Here is a 26,398-nt window from a genome sequence, read left to right as displayed (position 1 = left end):
CACACCTCTACATTGGTACTGTGCCATCATACTATTTTGTGCACAGTACAAGACTTATGTCAATGTACTAACAACTCAAAAGCATCGAGAAATTAGAGCAACGTTTGGATAAAAGAGCGAAATCTGTACAAGTGACCATTACGTCGTCTTCAAAAATTTAAGTGCTGTATGGTTTGTTTTGAGTCACAAGACAGTTTTACTGTACATTGCCGACATGCCTTATCAAACACCATGACAACGCAAATCCTTGTCTGTCGCTAAACGGGAGAGATGCATTTGATAACGTAACCCCTACTGTGGTTTCTTTTGTGAGCTTGTCTTACCTATTAACATTGTGCCAATCTTCTCCGGTGCTACTGTCAGTGGTATCTTTCGGCTCTGTCGAGAACTTTTAGATAGTGTAAACAAGGTGAGAATTGATACATTCATTTAGCAAAAGGAGTATCCAACATCGTCGTGTTTAATATGGTACACATATTCAACCAAATTAAAATTTCTTATTCAATGTAAAGACAAAAATGTAATGAAATACTCATTTTGACAAATTCTGCTGTTCAATTTCAATTACAGTGTCCGTAAATTGCCTTTAGATCTTTACATTTCTCCTGTGTCCTGACCAATTAACTGATACATTAGTGGAAGGTCTCCATTCAAGAAATCAAAACACTGGCATGTCGAATCGTTTGCTGACACTTGCTAGGTAATGACAAATTTCAGACCTCAATTCTTCAAAGCAAAGCGAAACAGGAATAATTTGTCAAAAGAAAAAAAAGCAGAATACAGAATGTTTCTTGGGATTTTATATTCACACTCTTACATTTGTACAGCAATTTACTGTATATTGCTTGTGTGGGCCCGGTTTAAAGCTTGCGGAATAAATGAGCAATTTTATTATTGAGTATATAGAAAATATCATTCTCTCAATGATAAATATCTTTCGTCTCGTGCCAATTGGTCAAACTGCATGATATTGAAATGCATTGTGGGTAAAACTTCGACTTCTCACTACAATAGTTTGAGAGTGATGTAATAAAGACTTTTAACGCAAATGCGATCTTGTTTATAGTCAAAAGTTATTTGCTTTTAAAACTTGCTAAACTCATGCATCTTTGTCTTTTTATAGACATTTATGGTATGAAATTCCTGTTTCAAAGAAAACTTTACTCTGACTTTTGTAATTTTATGTTTTTTACCTGCAGAAAGCCGCCATGTTTAAAGTATGGTTGACCGCCTGAAACATTAATGCCTTTCTTAGGTGGGCAATTCGCATTTCAGGTACAACAAATGTTCTGAGAATTTTCCGATCAGATAAACAACTGGATACGCAAGTGTTCATCTTGAATAAAAGTTGACTTCTTTGACTTGGAATCGTAGACTTGATCAATTTGTAATGACAAGTTTTATGCGTTAAGCATCCGACTGCCCGCATTAAATATGATGGAAATATAAATATATATATATAGGCCTATATATATATATGGTTTAGTATGTTTGTTTTGAAGGGTAGAGCTGTCTTTTTGAAAACGTGGCAATTATATGCGACGGAAGTTACAGAGAAATAGACTAAAAGAAACAGAAACATCAAGCAAACTGGATGACGACAAATTCAATCAAATGCTAGGAAGTCTGCAACCGGTAAGTGCATGTTGCAACAGGATTTAAGAACATATGTATCACCTTTTACGGAAGTGTTTAAGAATAGTCGGGATATTAACACTTACCGGCGTTGCAGGCTGATAGTCTCCGTAATATTGATCTGTTGCCATATTATATCGGCTACTATTGTAAGCTATAGAATTTCAAAACGGACGATGCCGCATTTAGGATAACATCGACCTGTTAAACAAAAGAAGTAGCAGTTGATGGCACACTTTTACTCCAGATTTTTAAATGTCATACTGTTAGAGGCAATCTCCTTTAATAGCCAGTGTATAATGTGTTGTGCAATTGAAACTCAAGTATTTCGTGTTTTTCCCTAAATATTTTCTCACTACGACCGTCATTTATGATGTATAGGTTTTTAGCACAGGAATAATTGAAGATGAAGATGTAGCTCTGTAGCCTCTACAGGGCAAATAAAAACCGTACGTTTTCGGTTATACGACCGACTCGGAAAAAAACTAACCAAGTTCACATTTTCAAAAATGACGCCTGCATTTTACATTGTTTTATCCCTTTTAAACAGACGAACCAGCTACAGAGAATTCAGTGAAAACTCTTCTTTGTGATATTTTTGTGTTTTGTCTTTGTAACATTAAAGGTATACAGTCACCTGTAATCTAAAGATGCCCATATAAGGTCAAAGAGGCGTCCTTGCTATTCAAAATGCCAACATGAGGGCGCTGTTTTTAAAAGCGGGTTAGATTTTATCTTTCCGTGGTAACTGTGGCAAAATCGGAACAGGTGACACCTTTAACCTTATTGGATATCTGTTAAACACTGTTGACATTACTTTGCGAGTACGGCACTCTTATTTAGAAACCAGATTCAAATAGCTACTATTTTAATACGTTAGATTTGCAATTTAGCGGGTGTAGCTGCATAAAAGCACACGAGGAATGCCTCCACAATTGAGTGTACTCAAGTGCTTCCACTTTTTTTGAATGCGTCTTATTAAATGCTATTCTTACATTTTGTGAAAGATTCAAGGTTATTCTTGCATTTCCATTAGCAAGTCAATGGAATTGACTGACACTGCGCGATTAACAAGTAGGCATTTTCATGTACCTTTAGTTACCATACTCTCGTATTCAAGATCGAATTTCACAACATTGCAGCGTTTTTGCTTGATAACTAAGTACTCCCCTTTCCCTGTGTAACCATACTCCGCACTCTTAACTTTAAACTTTGGACCTCGCCAAGAACATATATTATAAAGATTGTTTACCAAAGTCATTTATTGAAAAGCAGTTTCACAAGTACTGTTTATTTCGGAATCAACCTGGTCAAATGTCAGTCATAAAGGTTTTTGTTGCTGGAATAAGATTAATTTAGGATAGTGCAGAAAGCTTTTCACGAAGTGGAACGTTGCAAATGAAAAGGTCAAAACGGCTTGTGCTGACTAAATTCAGTAGTTTAAGGGTTTAAAAGCACTTGAATTTCCATTACGAAGACAACTGGTTTTGTTGTTGTTATTTCTTCTTGGTGTCGGAATCTCGTTGCTGGCAATCGTGAGCGTACCTACACCTCAGAGCCTGACATAATATACCCGTCACCGCCTGCCCTTCGTATATTATTCGACTGAAGAAGACTTCTTCCAACATTTTGAGTTTTGTATCTATAACAGATATCTTGCATGTCAATTAATTTCTCACGTAACGCATATATATGCATCGGATGCTGGCAAACATCAAACCTGCTGTGAAACAAGCTACATTTTGAGTTCATCGTTTGCTCAACAGTGCAATGGCAACTGTAGACCAATAAAGACGTTACGCATTTTACAGCAGTCCTTGTAAATCTGTGCTTTTACAAAAGCATCGCGAGACGATCGTTGACGGGCTAGAATGGATCAAAAACCTTTTGCCTGTCGCGTTTTTCACCGTTGAATGTAAAACCATTCATTGAAGCAGGCTCAAAGATCCAACTGTGTCCAACGACACCTAGATGGCGGATGTGTGGTTTGGTGGAAGGTCACGCGGAACCAGTACAAGACTATAGCTTTTAGTGTGAAGTGCAGCAAAATATCGATTCTGATTAGTGAAGTATATAAACTTACTTAAATGAGACGAAACTTTTTACGACAATTCTCGGTAGTCCTGTTTCAGAAGGCAGCATATAACAAAATCGATGGAATCGAAATTCAAACCACTCCCGATGAAGTCAGTACTATTGTCGACTCGATCTGCACTGTTGGGGAAAGTTCTAAATGCTTTATTAGAAACGAATGTCACAGGTCAACTGATTTTTATGGGGCTTTGACCAATTATAGCAAGCTTATTCTACGAAATACTTAAGGATATTTACACGAAGTTTGGTCGATATCGCGTCGTATTCGAGTAATGTGTCCGTATTTTGACGAGTTGCGTAGCAACGAGTCAAAATGAGGAATGCGACGCGGTATCGACCTAACTTCGTGCAATAAACCCATTTAACAACATGCATACTCTATAGTTATGACTGTTTCCCTAGAAACGTTCCAAATTAGCGACGAAATCAACTGAAATCAACCTTGCTTGCTCCTCTTACTCATAAAAAGTTGGCTGTTAAGGACTTATGGCAACTGTATCACTTGTTGATATTATTCCGCTGTTTGACCATTCCACTTCAAGGCAGGGTTTGTGGTACACGTTCATGTCACAACAAACAATCAAATATCAAGTTGTCGCACACAGATTTCACAATTTGAAGAACATTTATGTTTAAGTTTAGTATGGCAGTAGATGTAAAGCATAGGCTGGAGTGTGTAAAATGAGTGTTTTTGGTGTTTTGAAACATAATCTGATCCCTTCGCGAAAGTTATGAGGCCCACCAAAAATCAGGTCAAAATACTCCCGCCAGCGTTCGATTTCAAGCTCGATCGCGTATGAACAGCTAAGAGCATAGAGCAAGCAGGTCTACGTCATCTACGAATGAAAGTGGATATAATAGCCGTATATACCAGTCAGTGTATCTCCAAGAATTATACAATGTCCTTAGACCTCAAATAAGTCAAATAAATCAAATTTTCCATCTTTAATAGAAAGGAATAATTATATTGCACCTCGAGCAGGTACCTATAAGGTGACAGAAGTCCAGCAGATATCGAAAGTTCCGAAGGACACCCTCTGGTCGTAGACAACGCTATTGAAAATGGTTCACAACGAAAAAACGTTGGATAACATACTAAGACAGAAAGGATGTTAAGTTTAAAGATAGCATATTCAGTTTATTCATTGACGTGCTGTCTTAAAGTAAAATACATTTCCAATAAAATGGGGTTTTTTTTTTTGCAAAAATGACAAGTCTCACATAATCCTTGAAGTCAAACAAGTTGGAACTGAAGATTGATTAATATACTACAAACATTGACTGAATGAGAATAAAATGAAAACTGAGTTCCTAACCTTTATAATCCGTGGCATTTTAAGGTCAACAAAGTTTTAATACATAATTCGAAGAAATATTACTGAAATATGGTCAAATATGTTTTTATTGTCCCATATCGAACATTCGATATTACACCACACGCCAAGCATTTTGCGGCCAGCTGGTGTTCGATGAACATGTGAGAGAGCTAATCACGGAATAGCTCACAGTAATTCATGAACGTTAAGAAAATCTAAAATTGAAAGTTGTGCAAGACAAATGTGTTCACAAAATCACAGAATTATGTAACAATGTTATTCATTCCAAGACAGAGAAATCAAACGCGAAATGCAATCTGGGAAATCAGTTGGCTTAAAAAAAATGTAGATTTCATCTACGTCTCTATGACTATCATACTGACAAAATCAACTTACACATCTACATAACTGATAATGTAAATTAAAGCAATTACGTTACATTACTGTTCCATATCGCAACCAGAAATAAAAAATAAGAGCTGCAAGTAATAGAAAAATGCAATTTCTTAGAAACAAGTTACAACGACTCAATATGTTCAATATACGCGTAACTTCACTCCCTGACACAGAAGAAGATAATTAAGAAAGTCTTACCTCAAAGTTGTTGGTACTCTCATTTTGATCCTTTCGGTGATTGCGTACACAACTGTTCAAGATTGCAAGAAAAATGAAAAAGTATACTAGAAAGATAATGTCTCAGAAAGGTTGTTAAAATTAAACTACTGAATAACCTCACTACAACACGTTAATACACTTCTTGGAAGGAAGAAGAAGAAAATATTGTGAAAATATTACTTTAGAAGTCGATATTAGGTTTAATAATAATGTCTTCTAATCCTATTGATTATTAGAAATTCATCCATATTTCTCTGTGAGTCCAGGTCTACTCAAACAAAACAGCTACAAAATGTGTTTAAAAATTATAATGTGCAAAAAGTAATAAACATTTGTAACTGTTCTATATCCCAAAATGCACTGAATATGGATGAAAATAGCAAACGCTAGACAGATTAAAATGTTTCAGAAACTTCGTTAAAGTTATAATACCACGCGTGACTACACTAAGTGGAACAAAAGGAAAAACGTAATAAAATGCATTTTGGGAAGTATTTTTTGATCCAATAATCTGTTTGCCCTGAAAAACAGATTTTATGTACGTCTTTCTGATTAGGATACTGACAAAATCAACTTACACTTGTAGATAATTAATATGAAGAAAAAGCAATAACGTAAATAATTGTTTCAGATCTCAAAGTTTGACAGAAATGAAGGAAAAAAAGAGCTGCAAGTAATATGAAAATGCGGTATCTTAGAAACAAAGTTTACAACTTCTGAATATGTTTAATGTGCTCGTGACTTCCACTTCCTTGAAGCAAAGAAAATTATTGAGGAAATGTTACTTCAAACGTCGTTGGTACGCTTGTCAATATTCGATTTAAAGTGCATTTAAACTTGAGTAAAACATTATCCAATTCTTATCCATTATTCAAAGATACAGATTCTAAATGGATGTTTTACGCTCCGTTTATAGTCCTGTCGATGCCTCTTTCATCAGGCCATGTATCTTGCAGTTGTCACAACCATGAGCCACGTAGTATCGAACCTTAAGAATAGTGATTAACTGTATGGAAGAACACAATATTAAAAAGATAATTTAACAAAAAAGAACTTTTAACCGATTGCATTTTGATACGTACAAAATGTCAATCACGCAATGCGTTGTTCTTAGTGGACGAGAGCTCACACTGGTCGTGGTAAAAACAGTTTTACCAGTATTAAAACGGACCCCTCAACTGGCGTAGAATTTCGACGTGGAGACACAGACCACTAAAACAGCAGGAGAAATTTATTTGAGAACAAGTATAATGATGAAACGCAGAAATAGTTGCATGAGCAGTCGCAAGTTTAGAACGTTGCTTTTCAAACTGCCTTATTAGGGCATTTGTTGTCTGTGTCGCCTCGACTGCGCACTATAGGAAGTACACGTGGTATAATTCATTTCCGTGAAGAATGCTCAGTCCCGGGCGCTGAATTTCTGTTCGAACAGAGATCACTCAGATTTGATCCTGCTTTCTCCTATTTTAAGGATGCTAAAACTACGAAGAAAACAACGCCACAGACACAAATGCTGATATAACAGCAATAACCCCCTTCGCAGGCACCTCGATTGGGATACAATTCGCTTCAAATGACACCAAGCGATACCTAAATGGAGAATATACCCGGCTAGGGCGGGAATCGTTCCTAAAAAATAAAGTTTCTAAGGTTTTTGTCGTTGTGGTAGGGCTTCAAACTTTGAGTCGAAAATTTTGATTTATTTTGCCTGACAAAATGTTACTGGCTGCAATTTTTCGAAGGTGTTATTTCTTCTTACTGCCCACGGCGGTGTTGATTGTGACTAGAGTGTCCACGTTTCCCTGTTAACGCGATTTTATTGTCCTTTGAAAGTTTGAATAAACGCCAGGATGGCTTCAAAATTATCCAGCGCACTAGACTGAAGTCCATAGCAAAGTTGGAGGAATGTTCATCAGCTGTAACTGATCAGCGATAAAGCATTAAAAATATAACCTCTGCGCAAAACACATTTTAGAGTCAACAAATTACAAGTACGCCAGACTGCAATAGCATATGGTACATGTTTCAAAAAATGATACATCAGTTCATTCATCGAAGCATATGTCTTAATCTTTTGAGGGAGTGTTTGCCGTAAGTGGAAACTTACAAACGCTGATTAATAAGGATTGTTTCGGTCCGTCCACCGATCTAGAATGGCTACGGTCTGTTCTCTTGCTATGGCTGGTTGGGGTCCTAAAATCTTTGATTGTGCAACTTGGCCGCAGTGTATGAACTATTAAGATATTGAGATTATTCATTATAAAAAAAAATAATTTTTCACCTCTTCGTACGATCTTCTTGTTCGGTATTATTCTGCAGTGAATAAAAAGAAGTGTTTGCTACGAGTTAAACACAATAACAACCTCGAGCAACATGCTGTTCTGGAAATCAGTTCGTCATTCGTTAGTGATACGTATTTAAAGGTTTCAGCTAGGTTTTCATAACTGCTTACAAGCCTCGAGTCGCCTTTGAATAACGAATTTTAAAGGTTGAAGAAAATATGTGTAATACATAATCTGAATTTCAAAGAAACCGTTACATAAAAACAACGTACAGAGCACGCACAGTACACCAGTTTCGGTTTATTGCCAAGAGCATCATGGGATAGCACTGAATTAAATGATACTAGCATAATTAAACGTCGGGTATTGTGTCCTGCTTGTATTTGGCTTGAACAATTATAATTCAAACTTCATGAAAAATTGCATTGGATACATCTATTACTGTTACGGAGATTATTGCACTAGTCGTAAAGGCATTACGTAATTTTGAAGTAACGAATGTCGTTCAAATTCTAAAGATTGGATCTACGGATGACGATGTACAAAGACAGAGAAATTTATTTGAGAACAAGTATAATGGTGAAACGCAGAAATAGCTGCATGAGCAGTCGCAAGTTTGCTTTTCGAACTGCCTTATTAAAGCATTTGTCGTCTGCGTCACTTCGACTGCGCATCATACGAAGTACACGCAGTATAATTCATTTCGGCAAGAATGCTCGGTCCCGGGCGCTGAATTTCTGTTCGACAGCAATCACTCAGATTTTATCCTGCTTTCTGCTTATGATAACCCTACGAAGAAAACATAACGCCACCAAAATAAGTGTTGATATAATATAACAGCAATAACCCCCTTCGCAGGCACCTCGATTGGGATACAATTCGCTTCATATGGCACCAAGCCGTACCTAAATGGAGAATATACCCGGCTAGGGCGGGAATCGTTCCTAAAAAATAAAGTTTCTAAGGTTTTTGTCGTTGTGGTAGGGCTTCAAACTTTGAGTCGAAAATTTGATTTTATTTTGCCTGACAAAATGTTACTGGCTGCAATTTTTCGAAGGTGTTATTTCTTCTTACTGCCCACGGCGGTGTTGAGTATGACTAGAGTGTCCACGTTTCCTTGTAAATACCATTTTATTGTCCAGTGAATAAATGACACGATGGCCTCAACATTTTCGGCCCACAAGACTTAATTCCATAGCATATTTGAAGGAATGTTCATCCGCAGTATCGGTTAAGTGATCAAGCATTAAAAAAACCTCTGCGCAAACACATTTTAGACTCAAGAAATTACTAGCACGCCAGACTGCAATAGCATATGGTACATGTTTTCAAAAAAATGATGCACAATTTATTCTCATCAGCTCATTCATCGAAGCACATTTACAGTTGTCACCAGGTAAAGCCGCAGGACCGGATAAAATATCACAAAGAGTTCTACGTACAGCTGCAGCGTAATTAGCTAAACCACTATCCCTCATTTATACTGAATCCCTGATAACTGGCATTGTACCGGATGACTGGAGGAAAGCGAATGTTACACCTATTTTAAGAAAGGCAGCAAATCAGAACCAGGTAACTACAGACCAATTAGCCTAACAGCAATTTGTGGAAAACTGCTGGAATCTATCATCCGGGACAATATTGTACAGCATCTGGACAGTCATGATCTAATTCTGGGCTCACAGCATGGGATTTGTCATGGGAAGTCATGCCTTACAAATTTATTAGAATTCCTGGATGAAATTACACAGTACATAGATGACGGAGTGCCTGTGGATGTAATTTATCTTGATTTTGCAAAGGCCTTTGACAAAGTTCCTCATGCTAGACTCATAAATAAAATGGAAAACCATGGCATTACTGGTTCTGTCCTTCAGTGAGTACAAGCCTGGCTATCAATCGTCAACAGCGTGTTGTCATCAATGGTCCCATACTGTTCCTGATTTTCATCAACGACATTGACTGTGGTTTGATATCTCAAATTAAGAAATTTGCTGACGACACAAAGCTATATCGCCCAATTTACAATAGAAATGACACTGATACGTTACAAAATGATCTGGACAGACTCCAAAAGTGGTCACAGGATTGGCAGATGAGTTTTATGTCAAGAAATGTAAGTCCATGCATATTGGAGTGAATAATCCATCACATGTTTACCAGATGAGCAATATACCACTGCAGCATACAGAGGAGGAAAAAAGATCTTGGTGTAACAATGCATTCCAGCCTCAAACCTTCATCACAGTGTATCCAGGCAGCAAAAACAGCAAATAACATGCTTGGCATCATTAAAAGAACAATTACCCACAAATCAACAGACATAATTAAACGTTTGTACAAGCAACTGGTGAGACCAAGATTGGATATGGTGTGCAAGCATGGTCACCATGGTTACAAAAGGATATTACCTTACTAGAGAAAGTTCAACGCCGGGCCACAAAATTAGTTCCAGAACTACGTAAACTACCATATCAAGAAAGATTACAGCACTTTGGTCTTACTAAACTGGAGCAGAGAAGAACCAGGGGAGACATGTTGCAAGTTTTCAAGATTTTAAATGGAAACGACTCATGCAATATATCACTTCAACTGTCATCAAGGACTACACGTGCACACAATTATAAACTGCTGATGTTACGTGCAGAGAAAACGAACAAAAGGGTGAACTCAGCAGTTTCCGTTTAAACAAAATTTATTACGAAAACAAAACTAATTGCTAAGTTAGGGACAGAGTACAAGCTTTAAAAGTGTACAGACTACTTATCTCAGCTGGGACGGCAAAGCTCCAGTCTCAGAGTTGTAACAGTCAGTCGGATGAATGAACAGTCCTTTGGCTTGCAGGCTTGAAGCTGCACAAAGTCCACAGTATAATCCAGCGTTGACAGTGAAGGTCTTGAAAAGTCTTGAGAATGACTACTGCTGGAGTTTAGTAACACACAAGAGACACGATCCCCAAAAGTCTGACTGGAAGCTGTGCACGTCCCTTTTTATACACATGGGTTTACATAAGGGCATATAAGAACAATCTAGAACTTTTATTGACATGCTAATTACTGTTCTAAAATTATCTCTCTTACACAACTAATTAAATTTCCAGAACATTCCAAACATGACTAATTGAATTCAAGGTTGTGAGGTCATTAAGGGCAGTGACCTTGAGAATGTTCTAGACTAATTGAACTCAGGTCATGATGAGTGTGGGGTAAATGACCTACATAACACACCCCCTCTTCAAAAAAAGAAAATTTTTCAAAGAAAAATCTTTCTTTTACAAATGTAATCTTGAAAAGGATTTAAGTACTCAAATTTTTTTTTTTTTTTTTTTTTTTTTTTTTTTTTTTTTTTTTTACTCTAAAGTAAAATTTCTTGAAAGTGAACAACAATAAACTCTAAATACGAGAGAGACAGTCTGCAATTAAATTGTCTCTGCCTTTGATATGTCTAATATCAAGATTAAACTCCTGTAACATTAAACTCCATCTTAGCAATCTCTGATTTTTGCCTTTAAATTTCTGCAGAAAAACAAGAGGGTTGTGATCAATATAAACACTATTGGCTGATTTGAAGAAGTAACATAAACTTCAAAATGCTGTAAAGCTAATATCAAAGATAAACACTCTTTTTCAATTGTGGAGTAGTTTCTCTGGGATTTGTTAAATTTGCGTGAAAAATAGCAAACAGGATGATCTACACCATGACTATCCTCTTGCAATAAAACAGCACCAGCAGCCGTATCACTAGCATCCACAGCTAATTTGAATGGCAAAGTGAAATCTGGTGCAGACAACACTGGGGCACTTGCAGTATGGCTTTAAGTGTGTCAAATGCCTGTTGGCATTGCTCTGACCAAACAAACTTTACTTTCTTTTAAGTAAGTTAGTCAAAGGCTCAGTAATTGTGGAGAAATTTGGACAGAATTTTCTGTAGTAACCAGCCATACCGAGAAAGCGCATCAGTTGTCGTTTGCAGTTTGGTATGGGAAAACTTGAAATGGCACTGATTTTGGCATCAACAGGTTTTACCTCACCCTGTCCTACAGTATGTCCGAGGTAAGTTACCCTCGCCCAACCAAACTCAGATTTGGCAAGGTTGACAGTCAACATTGCTTTACTCAGTCTCTCAAAGAACTTCCGCATGAGCTTGATGTGTTCCTCCCAGGTGTCACTATACAGGACGACGTCGTCAACATAGGCTGCACACCCGTCTAGCCCGGATATGACGTCGTTGATCATCCGTTGGAACGTTGCCGGAGAGTTCTTCATTCCGAATGGCATCACCTTGTACTGGAACAATCCGTCTGGTGTAACAAAGGCGGATATTTCACGAGCACGATCCGTCAGAGGGACTTGCCAAAATCCCTTCAGTAGGTCAAATTTCGTCACATACTTGGCTTTTCCCACTCGGTCGATGCAGTCATCAATCCTCGGGATTGGGAAAGTGTCTGTCTTTGTTAAAGTGTTGACCTTCCTAAAGTCCGTGCACATACGATAACTGTGATCTGATTTGGGAACAAGTATACACGGCGAACTCCAGTTACTTTTACTGGGTTCAATAAAGTCATTGTCCAGCAGGTATTTGACTTCTTCCTGGAGATATTTTGCTTTTGTTGGATTCAGTCTGTATGGATGTTGTTTTACAGGCTTACTGTCCCCAACATCAACGTCGTGATAGATGACGTTTGTCCTCGTTGGAACATCTTGAAACAGGTGTTATATTCATGGAGCAATTCTTTCACCTGTTGTTGTTGTTCTGGCTGGAGGTGTGCCAACTTTGTAGACTCCAGCTTCTCCAGGATTTCTGAGTTCTGAAGCTTGACCGAGCCCAGCTTTGAGTTTAGAGTATTTTCACTCAAGTCAGTTTCAGTATCACTATCTTCATAATGGCCAGAACTGACGGTACTGACAGGCTGAGTTATAGTAGGATTATCCCTATCCAAATATGGCTTAAGCATATTTATGTGACATAGCTGTTTTTGTTTTCGCCTGTCAGGTGTTATTATGATGTAATTTAAATCACTCAATTCTTATCAATTAGGTATGGCCCAAAGTAACGAGCATGGAGTGGTTTGCCAGGAATTGGAAGTAGAACAAGAACTTTTTGACCTGGTTCAAACTTCCGTTTTGAGGTGTTTTATCATATTTGGTTTTCATTGACTGCTGAGATGACTCAAGATTTTCTCTGGCTAATTCACATGCTTTAGAGAGTTTTGTACGAAAATCTGACACATATTGCAAAATATTCAGACAATCATCATCGTCTGATAGGAATTTCTCTTTAACGAGCTTAAGTGGGCCACGGACTGTATGTCCAAATACAAGCTCAAATGGGCTAAAACCAAGAGACTCCTGAATTGACTCTCTAACAGCAAAGAGCAAAAAATGAATTCCTTCATCCCACTGCTTCTCTGTGTCAAAACAGTAGGTCCTAATCATGTTTTTCAAGTTTGATGAAATCGCTCAAGAGCACCCTGACTTTCTGGATGATAGGCGGATGACCTATACTGTTTAATGCCTAGCTGATCCATTACTTGTTGAAAAATACCAGACATAAAGTTGGAGCCTTGATCGGACTGGACACATTTAGGGAGGCCAAATAAAGTGAAAAATTTGACTAAAGCTTTCACTATAGTCTTTGTCTTTATATTTCTCAGTGGTATGGCTTCTGGGAACCGAGTTGATGTACACATTATTGTCAGCATGTACTCATTTCCTGATCTTGTTTTTGGTAGGGGCCCAACACAGTCTATTAGTATCCTACTAAATGGTTCTTGAAATGCAGGAATTGGCTGTAAAGGGGCCTTTGGAATGGTCTGATTCGGCTTTCCTACCATTTGACATGTGTGACAAGTTTTACAGAAATGTGCTACATCCTGCCTGAGATTAGGCCAATAAAAGTGACTGAGAATTTTATGATAAGTTTTCCTTACTCCCAAATGACCAGCCCAGGGGTTTCATGGGCCAGGCGCAATATTTCAGCACGGTAGGGCTTTGGAACCACAATTGATGTTTTATAGCCCAATCGTCATCAACCAAAACATCTGGAGGTCTCCATTTACGCATGAGAATACCGACTTTGTATAATAGGAAACAGAGCTATCTGAAGTTCTACCTTCATCATCTACCCTGTCAAACAAAGACAAAATATCTGGGTCTTTGTGTTGTTCTGCAATGAGATTTGATCTAGAAAATGTCTGACTTTGGTCAGCAGAAGTTTTACTGGAAGTTTCAAATCCACGAGGGATAACGGAATGATCCGTGTCAAACACCTGACTGAGAAAGGTGTCATTTAAGTCAACATCTGTGACATTATTTTTGAGAGTATTTTGATTCTCGGAAGTTTTCTTTGACATGGCTCGAGTAATAGCACATGAAGGAAATAAATCGGGTATCTCTTGTTCAATTGGCTCTGGATCCTGATCTAAAGTAGGATTATCAGTCACAAGTGGATTAGTAATGACCTTGTCCCCAGCAAGGTCGTTTCCAAGAAGAAGGTGAATCCCTTCAAAAGGCAAAAAAGGCCTAATACCTAAAGTCACAGGTCCAGAAACAAAGTCCGAAGACAAATAGACATTATGGAGAGGAACAGGAATGTAGTCATTACAATCTACCCCCTTAATAAGAACTTTAGAACCTGAAAATGACTTTTCAGAAAACGGCAGGGTATCTGCCAACAAAAGAGACTGGGAAGCCCCGTATCTCTTAAAATTTTGACAGGGGTAGCGGAAGAGAAATCACTAGAAAGTGATATAAACCATTATGAATAAATGGTTCGAAAATACCCATAATGCTATCTTGAGAAGAATTGACCTTGACCTCATTAATTGGGGATAAGAGGGGTTTAACCTCAGAAAATGTGTTGCACACATTATTAGACTCTAATTGAGTTGATGAAGAAATAAAGCCGGTGGGCTTAGATCCACTTTGACCACTTTGACCTTCACGTTTTCTTTTCAATTTGAAACACTTTGACATTAAATGGCCGTCTTTCTTACAATAATTACAAGAAAGTGTACCAAACTGTTTGTCAGAAGGAGATTGAGACTTGGGATCTGATGATGTGGGAGTGTTACTTGAACTCTGTGAACTGTTGTCATTTGATTTTCTACTCTCCTTTGAAAAATTCTTGGATGAAAAGGAGGAGTTAAATTTACCTGCATTGTTTCTGTATGAAAAGGACTGGGATGGTTTGCTGAGAAATGAAGATTTGTGAGTCAATGAGTAATCATCGGCCAAACGTGCAGCAACCTCCAATGTATCTGCCTTTTGTTCATTGATAAACGTCTTGATGTCACTCCGAATGCACCTTTTAAATTCCTCAATCAAAACAAGTTGTCGTAATTTGTCATAATTCTGACTGACCTTTTCAGAAGAACACCAACGATCAAACAGTTGTTCTTTTGTTCGAGCAAATTCAACATAAGTTTGATCCTTCACCTTCTCACAATCCCTAAATTTCTGACGGTAAGCTTCAGGCACCAACTCATAGCCCTTGAGAATTAATTCCTTCACAGAATCATAATCTGAAGCCTGCTCTACTGACAATTGAATGTAAATTTCTCTGGCTTACCCACCAAAGCACTCTGCAAAAGCATAGACCAGGACTCCTTAGGCCAATTCAGACTCTGAGCAATTTTCTCAAAATGAAGGAAATATTTATCAACATCCTTTCTTGGAAAGGGGGAACTAACCTGAAATGCTTAGTGATGTCAAACTTGTCTGAAGGAAGAATTTTCCTGACTGTCCAAGCTCTAAACGTTTTATTTCTACCTGTAATCGCTGTTCTTCTAATCGCAATTCTTTTCTCTCTGTCTTTCTTCCATTTCTAATCTTTCCTGCCTTTCTTTTTCTTTCTGTCTTTCTTCCATTTCTAACTGCATTCGTATTTTTCTTTTTCTAATGCCTGTCTCTCTTTTCCATTTGTAATTCTTTTTCTTTCTGTCTTTCTTCCATTTGTAATTCTAGTTCTTAATCTCCAAATGTGTCTGCAATTCTAATTCTAATTTTCTGAGTTCAGAGGAAGACTCAGGCTCATAATCTTTTAAGGCAGACTCCTCAAAATGGCCAGAATTAACTAAATGTTTTGCAATCTTGAACTGTATTTCTCGCTTGCGCATAGATCTTTTGACATCTACTTTAAGGAAATTTGCCAGTGCTATGAGGTTGTCTTTTCTGAGGGAATTAATGTGTCCTGATCAAGGTCATCCATAAATTCGTCTGGCTTGAATTCCGCCATGATTGAATTTCGCTGAGTTCACAGTATACAGTAGTTTTGAAAAGGCTGTCAAAATGTTGTCAAACGGCTCAAAATATTCGTATCCCGGACGAGCCCCCAATTTGTTACGTGCAGAGAAAACGAACAAAAGGGTGAACTCAGCAGTTTCCGTTTAAACAAAATTTATTACGAAAACAAAACTAATTGCTAAGTTAGGGACAGAGTACAAGCTTTAAAAGTGTACAGACTACTTATCTCAGCTGGGACGGCAAAGCTCCAGTCTCAGAGTTGTAACAGTCAGTCGGATGAATGAACAGTCCTTTGGCTTGCAGGCTTGAAGCTGCACAAAGTCCACAGTATAAATCCAGCGTTGACAGTGAAGGTCTTGAAAAGTCTTGAGAATGACTACTGCTGGAGTTTAGTAACACACAAGAGACACGATCCCAAAAGTCTGACTGGAAGCTGTGCACGTCCCTTTTATAACATGGGTTACATAAGGGCATATAAGAACAATCTAGAACTTTTATTGACATGCTAATACTGTTCTAAAATTATCTCTCTTACACAACTAATTAAATTTCCAGAACATTCCAAACATGACTAATTGAATTCAAGGTTGTGAGGTCATTAAGGGCAGTGACCTTGAGAATGTTCTAGACTAATTGAACTCAGGTCATGATGAGTGTGGGGTAAATGACCTACATAACACTGAACCAACTGTCAGACTAAATACACGGAAATACTTCTTCTCATCTAGGATAGTCAATACATGGAACAGTTTGCCAGCCAACATTGTATATGCACAGTCTGTCAATGACTTTAAAACCCAGTACGACGCTCTGCCAATATTTGAGAACAAAGGGACTTTCATTATCCTCTGGATACCTTATCCCTCATCAAAACTGAACTGAACTGAACTGAATGTCTTAATCTTTTGAGGGAGTGTTTGCCGTAAGTGGAAATTTGCAAACGATGATTAAGAAGGATTGTTTCGGTCCGTCCACCGATCTAGAATGGCTATTGTCCGTTCTCTTGCTATATCTGGGTAGGGTCCTCAAATCTTTGAATCTGCAATTTGGCCGTAGTTTATGAACTACTAAATATATTGAGATTACACAATAATAAAGACATTTTAATTTTTCACCTCTTCGTACGATGGCTCGAAATCTTCTTGTCCAGCGTTCTTCTACAGTGAAAGGAAAGAAGTATTTGCTACGAGTTAAATACAATTATCACCTAGAGCAATTAGCTGTTTTGGAATTCAGTTCATCATTCGTTAGTGATATGTATATAAAGGTTTCAGCTGGGTTTTTATGAAATAAGAGTTCCTATAAGCGTCGAGTCGCCTTTGAATAACGAATTTTAAAGGTTGAAGAAAATATGTGTAATACATAATCTGAATTTCAAAGAAACCGTTACATAAAAACGTCATACGGTGCACGCGCAAAACAGCACTTTCGGTTTATTGCCAAGAGTATCATGGAATCGCATTGAATGAAATTATACTAGAATAATTGAACGTCGGGTAGTCTGTCCTGCTTGTATTTGGCTTGAACAATTATAATTCAAACTTCATGAAAAATTGCATTGGATACATCTATTACTGTTACGGAGATTATTGCACTAGTCGTAAAGGCATTACGTAATTTTGAAGTAACGAATGTCGTTCAAATTCTAAAGATTGGATCTACGGATGACGATGTACAAAGAGTGCCCGTTTTCGGACCCCGTTACGATAAGACCGACGACGACGACGACAACGACGACGATGATGATGATGATGATGATGATGATGATGGTTATTATGTTTGGCCTTTCAAAGAAGACGAGCACAAGCACAGGTCGCAATAAAAAGCAAAACAACTGTAAGCAATGCTTCGTTTTAATGGCATCGATACAAAATTCAGATTTAGATGGTTGTGTACATCATTCATTTACCGATAAAAATATAACGGACATTGTCTGACAATCCATCTGGTACAGGAAAAGCTTTCTCACTTTGAAAAAGTATCGGCACATTGCATTAAAAAGTATATTTCCACTGTAAACAAATGAAATAAATCTGCATGCCCCTTCAGAATACCTCAAAAATGCATATTAAAATGATACATATCAAATCGTAGAAAGGAGAATTATTGTAAAAAAATTTTATTTCGAAGTCTTTTAATTTGTCTAAACGTTCTTTACCGCAGCCTTTATTTTTCTCAGTGACGGATAATGGTGTTTTTTTCTCAGCACTTAATGTTACACAATCGAAAACGGTTAATACCTTCGTCATTTCGATCTTGACTTCTTTGACCGGTTCTCCACTGGTGTTCGTCTTGGACCGGTTCTCCACTGGCGTTCGCCTCGCACACAGCCTACAAATCAAGATCAAGCATTTTAGATCGAGATTTTTTAGCTGTTATAACGAAATCAGACATGCTTTAGCGTTTGACCTTAATAAGTTTAAGATGTTCAAGTTCGACAACGATGACTCATTAATTCAGCGATTTTATTCGCCGACATTTCATTGTGATTGTACTTAGGTCAAGACATTGTGTTCTTAAGAATGTCGTTGAAACAATACGTTAACTTTACTTCGACAACAATGACAGAATAATACCTTTCTAATAGTATATACATTTAAATAATGTCAGCCATAGAAAATTTGCATACCTCAGATATATATTAAAAGAGGCATATCAGCAAACTATTTAATCAGCAAATCTTACAATGCACAGACAGAAAAGTGAAAGAATTTCTCTACTATTACCTGTTGAAAGCGGCGTTTGAGGTCAAGCAATATTCTGACGAAAATCTCCAACAAGTTATACGGTGGTGGAAATATAATTTTCTGTCGGATATAATACAGCCAAATTTCCGATCTCTTGAGATACCACAGCTTCTCGATATTTTTCTGGCAAGTTTTTAGAACAATAAATAAACAGTCATAAATAAGGAAACAGCCATATAAAATATATGAACAATATATTAGTTTGTACAAGTGATGGGTAAAACAATTTGAAATGGTAAGTTCTTTGTAGTATTTGCTCTTGAGAAAATCTAGTTTAGAAGTTAAAAACGTTTATGTTGATATATCAGTCGACAGAGAAACAAATGAAAAGACGCTAACGTTTGACACCGCGTTCAGCATATGATTTGTTTCAACATAGGATTAAACGACACAATTTAAATGTTGTAAGGCAGACAAAGCAACACATTGAAAAGCATTCCTTCTCATCAAAACCACGCGAAACAAGTGTGAGTGTATCGCTTCAACTGGCAATAATAGCTGCCATTAGGAACTGATCAGTTTCTTCAGTCTTGGGACAAGTGTATCCATGGAGGTTGCCCTGTTTTTTTACTTTGTTTATTGGGTCACCATGTTTTCTAATTGCTCAATAGAGGAGGTAAGTGTGTTTTTGCATAAAGATACGGGCTCGTACTTGCATAAAGTGCATCGTGCCAGCCACGCTTTGCAGTATTTAACGCGCCATTCCGACGAGTCAGAGATATCTTGATGTTTGCAAACTGAAAACTGTTTTGCATTTTAAGTGTAACAATTGTTATGAAATCTGCAATCTTATTGTTTTCTCAATGAGAACTTAGGAAGAGAAAGCAATCTGCACTAATATTTCACAATACATTAATACAGTGGCATATTTTATAAAGAAAAAATAAACAAGATATTTTTTCTTCTCACTGATGCAATTATTTTCCTTCCTGTCACACAGGTTTCCAAATAACCAGTGATATTTTAATGAGTAAAATGACAGTTGACACAAGACACTTTTTGTAATTATTAGCAGTGCTTTTATGGTTTTTATTGTAAATAAAAGGGTTCCCTTAGACACTGTGCACATCAGATTTGGCCACAACTGATAAAAATAGTTCTCAAGGGCTTCCCAGGAGATGTAATTGGAACCAAGCGAAAAGCCCACATTTCTTCGCTCCTGTCCGTTGTTTGCCATGGGATGGATGTGCGTGGTTATACTACTGGTAGTGATAGTTTCCTTAATTTATTAAAAAGGTAAGAGGAAAACCAAAATTCACATTCAATATCTTTGAGGCTAGTACAATAAGAAGTACCAGGACAGTTTCAGAAAAGTACAATAATGCATTCATTGTCACTGAATGAAAATTTTATACCAAAATCGTCATGAAAAAAAAAACCATTTAAATGTAGTTCACGTTTGAGGGAGGTTGCTATAATGCATGAAAACACAACGTCTTTGCTATTTTGTTTCTGTAACATCAACAACAGTGTCATGAAATCTCTGAACCTTTTCACTCTCATTGTACTCTGTGGAGGTCCACCATGATGGAGAAAGGTTTAAAAGTACATGGAAATGTCCAGTGTTAAGCTTGTTGAAATAGCCTGCATATGTTAAGGCCATAAGGAAATTTTCAGTCTTAACCAAAATTCATGTATTGGCAATATATTTACCTTGAATGATACAAATTATTGAACATACATATTTATTTTATACATATGTATGCTATGTTGATAAACTGAAGTCTGAGCATTTTTTGTCATTCATATACAGAATATAATTCATGAAAAATTGTCAAAAGTTCAGCTAATTGTCTCTTTTATATTAAAGACTGACATCAATTTTAATATATACAACGGTTCTTGACATTTGGTTAAGCATAGAAAGATTTGAAATACATTCGCAGCTCATTCAAAATACTGTATACACACTTAATGTGATATATATATATATATATATATATATATATATATATATATATATATATATATATCGAAGTATACAGATGTCCTCGTGGGAAATTACAGTGCTCAATGCAAAAGCAGAGCGTATATATATATATATATATATATATATATATATATATATATATATATATATATATATATATTATATATATATATATATATATCGAAGTATACAGATGTCCTCGTGGGAAATTACAGTGCTCAATGCAAAAGCAGAGCGTTATAAATAAACAGAATACTTCAAGTACAAAGTAATTAAATCTATTACTTAAGTTTCATGCATCTTGCAATCCTCAGATAGAGTATTGCAAGATGCATGAAACTTAAGTAATAGATTTCATTACTTTGTACTTGAAGTATTCTGTTTATATATATATATATATATATATATATATATATATATATATATATATATATATATATATATATATATATATTATATATATTATATATAGTTCTGTTTGTCTTTGGGGTCAAGCTAATTTCAAACTTGGAATGGGAACTCAGCCACTTTTTGAAGAAACTGACCAGCCCTTAGGGGAGCGATAGTATATCACGGAATTATGATCGTGCGAATCAAATACACCATGGTCTTACGTCCTCTAAATCTCTACTCATTCTCAACAAATATAGAGTGTGCCATGTCATCGAATATTGTTGCTTCGAAAAGGAACGACAAGAATAATTTGACAAACCTGCAAAATACTATATTTATTTGTCATCATCGCTACACACAATTTTAGAAGAATGAGAATCGCCATCATCAAGAATATTGTGTACAACGTAAACCCCACAAAATCATAGATACCACTGGCGTCAAACGCGATAGTTCCATTACGCTGTGCGGCACCGATGGTGATGTTCTGATTAAGCAACTGCAGATATTCAATATTGTTCGTTTCGGAAAACACCTTCATTGTCAGATGTAGTAAGGAGGTATGGAAACTGTAAGAAAAATGTTAATTAGGTATAAAAATTTCATCGACGATACTGCCACCTCACTATTGTCACGAGATTGCAACCATCGGCACGGGTAACATGAAAGAATGATAACAGCGACAGAGAAAACACGGTTACAATTACGAACGATCAGCAGGTATGTACTACGGCAATCGTGGAGGCTCATGAAACCTTGTTTTATAAATAATTAGTAAATTAAAAACTGTTGATTATTTCAGCTTTCATATCTATTGTTATTGAATGGAACTTTATTCGTCTTTTTATAGCTAAGTTTAATGACGATTATGATGTAAGGTTTCTTCACCGTTTAATTTCGTTTTCAAAGAAAATTCATTTTATTTGTTAAATTTTAATATTTGATTTGAATACAATTGAAAAATTCAACTTGTTTTTATTATAAGATACTCATCTTTGTCACAGGTGTTGATAGCCATGCATCCTCGCTTTTCACTAATTAAGAAGATTTATAACTTTATTGCTTGCATGTTGCTCAAAGTAAAAAATGTTTAACCAGGGCCATGACATGCGATGACGCAATCACAATAATAATGCCGGCAACTAAGCGGTCAAACATTTGTTCGTATCGTACTGTTATGACGCATGCGTATTAGTGAGCCGCTTGCGCAATCTATTATCTAGTTTTGTCGCTTCAACGACGATATACAATACTTGAATTCCCACTTACCTTAAAAATGGTCTGAAGATTCCGTCGCGCACATCGTAGTAGAGAAAATAAAATGAACAGGCAAATGCCAGGACCACGTAACCGAAAATAACAAGAAATCTGTAGACTTCAGTCTTCATTTCCATAAATATCAAGAACATTTTACCGACAAGTTCCGAAAGATAAAAATTCTGCATGCGGCGGAGCATGGCACAAACCAGAGTTAAAGCTGGCAATTTCTCAAAAAATAAGAGAAAATGACTACCCGACATTATAAAGTAGTCCCTTAAAATGACACCAGCAGCAAATGAAATTAAAACCAACAAGTCCAAAATAGTCCAAATATTCTCGAAGTAACGCCTAGGGCCGTAGATTCTCAGTTGTATTAGTTCAGAGGCAAGAGATCCAAGAATCCAGGACAGCAGAAAACTAAACAAAACAGGGTGATGGTTATCAAGAACTTCGTAAACAAAAAGGGCGACCAAGAAAAAGATGGCAGAAAATTGCTCAGTCAAGAATTTTCCCTTGGGACTGGATATATATTTGCGAGTGAGTCGAAGAGCATAAACCATTGGGAGAACAGGAAGCAGTAGTCCGTAAAACATGCAGCAACAGAAATAATAAAGGAAAAACCAGAACCAGCTGTTGCCACTCCATCTAAAAAACTTTGGCTGTCCGTAAAGCCATCGCCGCTGAAGTTCAAGCTGAGTTTTTCGATGCGCTACAAACTAGAGTGAGAGAGAGAGAGAGAGAGAGAGAGAGAGAGAGAGAGAGAGAGAGAGAGAGAGAGAGAGAGAGAAGGCATATTTAACGAATTCTAGTACATCTCACAGTGTGCTTGTGTTATGTCTGTCTGTCTGTCTATATGTATTTCTGTATGTGTGTGTACGTGTGTTCGTACGTATGTATGTATGTATGTATGTATGTATGTATGTATGTATGTATGTATGTATGTATGTATGTATGTATGTATGTATGTATGTATGTATGTATGTATATGTTTCTTCATTTGTGTGTGTATGTGAGCGCAGGCAGGTAGGTACATAATGATATACTTTTACTAACGTTTGCATGCAATCTTTTGGCGAGTTCAAAAGTATCTCCTGCATGGCTTGCAATTTTATCTACAGTATCAAATAATATGAAGACAAGGTAGATTTCCCTACTCCCTTCCCTCGAAGTCTAACTGCATCGTTGGCCAACTTTAATGTATCATGAAGAAAACGTCTCCGTTTGCCCGATCCTTTCCATTCAGCAGTTCTGCCCGATCCTTTCCATTCAGCAGTTTTCTCACTTCTGCATGTGTTAAGCAACAGTCGAGAATCTCTTCCGTGAATTGTGTCAGTTGTCGCTTGTAGCCCATGTACCTGTCCTGGGTCAATACATATCGCAACAAAGGAACCATAATTAAACAAGTATAGCCATGGTATTAAATATTTCATATTAATCGTTGGCAAACGATGACAAGAAACTCATTAGAGTGCCGTAAAACAATAAAACAAAGTAAAAAACTAGAAAAATATGCCCTTCACTGCCCGGCTAAGGAAAAGTGTAACAACAGTAATATTCTCACTCGCTCTTCCATTTTTATTGCTTTCTATAACAGTGAATTGCCAAATAGCTTTGAATTACAACGTGCTTTGGTGATCAGAAAAACGTTTCTGGCGATAAAAAATGACGCCAACTGCATTCATTACAACTATTCTCCTTCGATAAATTTTGCGACAAATTAACCCAATACTCTGTTCCATAGTCAACATCGTCTGTGTTGCCACGCTCAAATTGAAAAACTCACCCGTACACTGACTGTTTGAATATTCTTATATTGCCTTTATCATTATTTTCCTTTATTATATCATTTCCCGTCTATGAAACTGCACATAACGCTAACGATAGGTTTTTCCTCGGTAAAGTGTGTACGAGTCGGTACAACGATTGGTGTTTCCTACACTCAACGTGTTCTGTGAGTGAGAACAGTGGACGTCGTATTGGGTTAAATTGTTGCAAAATCTATCAAAGGAGAACGTTTGCAATGGATGTAGTTTGAGTTATTTTCTATCGCCAGAAACGTTTTTCTAATCACCCTAGCACATTGTAATTCCAAACTATTTTGAAATTCGCTACTACAACACCACTTAAGTATTGTAATTTTCAAATTTATATGAAGCTGCTTTTTCACTCGCAACATCATGTGGAAATGTTAGTATTGTTTGTCGAATTCCGAAGACATGTAAGTAAACCGGTGTAAGTGCATTGTCCAGTGGCCATATTACTTAAACAGATGCACACAATGTGATGTGTTGTAAGGATGACACAGAATACTCGCAGAGAAGATTAATATGCACCGGTTTTGATGAGCATATTATCAAAACTTGCAGCTGTGTTACCATTAAAGACAAATTAAGTGTACCTTAAACGGTTTTAGTATGACATATTTCAGTCTCCTTTACAACATGACAGGTCTTAATATTTAGTAAGACGTGGGTTATCAACAAATCCCTGCTTTTACATACATTATAAATATATTTTACCATAGAGCTAATGGTATATACAAGATTTTCGATTGCGGCAATTTCTAGATAATTTAATGGGCGAATGATCTAACACGCAACATGTTTGATAACATTATCAAACTAGATTTGAAAATCTTGTCCCCCGTAGTGTAATCTACTTTTAAAACTTGTAATGATAATTAGGCAATAATGTACCCAATCCCACCAACAAACATTGCTTTCAATAATGTACGAGGCTAATATTTTATAGTTTTGGCAATGCAGCTAATTAAAGTAGATGTAAAAAACATCTAGAGTCTCAATGCTAGATATCGGATACATTATCTGTAATAATCTGGGTGAAGACTTCACAAAATACAACGGTATTGACAAAGCTATAATAACTACCCGAAAAATATTTAAAATTGATATATCGTAAATAATTTACCCGTAGTATTGGTAGTGTATTCGTAGGTCCGAAGACTTCATTGAATTTCAACGGCCATTCTAAAGCTGACACAACTGGATCTTTCTCTTTCAAACATAAGTATGCCGGGTTTGCTTTTGCAAACATTTTACGTACCTCCTGCGAAACTAAGTCCTCAACATCATCTGTAGGATAATGCATCATAGTTGCCGATATAAGTATATAGAGCATATTTACATGAAAATGTGCTGTATTCACTGTCGTTTTAAACAATACTTAATCATATCCGTGATTTCATGGATGGAAATACATGGGTAGAGAATCATATTTCAAGAAAGTGACAATGATAGTATCAAATTATCTCTTTTAATCTCTCGAATGGCCCGCAAAACCATCATCATTTTGTGAGGCTACGATCTTGCTCACTCGGGTATTTGAGGGCGCATTCCGTCTGGCGCAGACGCAGGACAATAAAAAGCTGAAAATGAAGCTTGATTTCTGGTGCGCATATCCAAAGCTTTGTTTGTCAGTTTATCTCAAATTGAGTGCATGCATCACAAGTAATGAAAACTCATGAATCCCTTTGTTGGTAAGGGTCCTTTTGTTGTATTTACGGTTTTTCGGAACATATTTCCTTCTGATTCTATAAATGTTTCAGTTTGCACATGTCAGATGCAAATGTGCGACTGTACACATATGCTGAAGTAATGACTACTGTTCAACGTCAAGGTTTGCCGTTCATTGTGCAGCAACTTTATCGCTTTGATAGTTCACGCCATTGTTGACACAAACCCGAGTCAAGTACTTTTTATGAAGTGACTTCTAGTCATAGTTATTTCATATGCATGCAGCGAAATGTTCTGTTCAGTTTACGAGACACTAAACCACTGTCCTATTACTTAAACAGGTGTTTTAGTATGATAACTGCAGATATTGTATAAGGCTACAGACACAGGTTGCAATGTGTCACGGTGAG

At 36.8% G+C, this 26,398-nt stretch overlaps 1 protein-coding gene across 2 annotated transcripts; it reads right to left on the bottom strand.

Moving 5' to 3' along the window:
• Positions 1-4,843: 4,843 nt before the first annotated feature.
• Positions 4,844-25,607, bottom strand: LOC139117818 (short transient receptor potential channel 4-like). 2 transcript variants are annotated; one of them, XM_070681064.1, is made up of 8 exons: positions 25,444-25,607; positions 22,525-23,875; positions 21,575-21,824; positions 18,912-19,055; positions 18,426-18,516; positions 17,301-17,342; positions 7,942-7,973; positions 4,844-6,666 (listed from the first exon to the last, which is right to left on the bottom strand). In XM_070681064.1, the coding sequence occupies exons 2-7, from the start codon at positions 23,106-23,108 to the stop codon at positions 7,969-7,971; spliced, it is 1,116 nt and encodes a 371-aa protein (XP_070537165.1). In that variant the 5' UTR covers positions 23,109-23,875; positions 25,444-25,607; the 3' UTR covers positions 4,844-6,666; positions 7,942-7,968. The 2 variants fall into 2 exon arrangements, with proteins under 2 accessions (XP_070537165.1, XP_070537164.1); XM_070681063.1 differs by lacking the exon at positions 25,444-25,607 and having other exon boundaries at positions 22,525-23,099.
• Between the last annotated feature and the right edge of the window lie 791 nt (positions 25,608-26,398).

The sequence above is a fragment of the Ptychodera flava genome, chromosome 18 (assembly GCF_041260155.1).
Source record: "Ptychodera flava strain L36383 chromosome 18, AS_Pfla_20210202, whole genome shotgun sequence".
Lineage (NCBI taxonomy): Eukaryota > Metazoa > Hemichordata > Enteropneusta > Ptychoderidae > Ptychodera > Ptychodera flava.
This window is presented reverse-complemented; position numbering and strand designations above follow the sequence as displayed.

Bases quoted from the DNA above. Each gene is read 5' to 3' on its own strand.
- LOC139117818 (XM_070681064.1), bottom strand. From the start codon at position 23,108: ATGTTTTACGGACTACTGCTTCCTGTTCTCCCAATGGTTTATGCTCTT. The intron at 21,825-22,524 runs GTAAGTGGGAAT...TTTTTCTTACAG, and splicing joins ATCTTCAGACCATTTTTAAG to TTTCCATACCTCCTTACTAC. The intron at 17,343-18,425 runs GTATTAACCGTT...CTTTCACTGTAG, and splicing joins TCAAGATCGAAATGACGAAG to AAGAACGCTGGACAAGAAGA.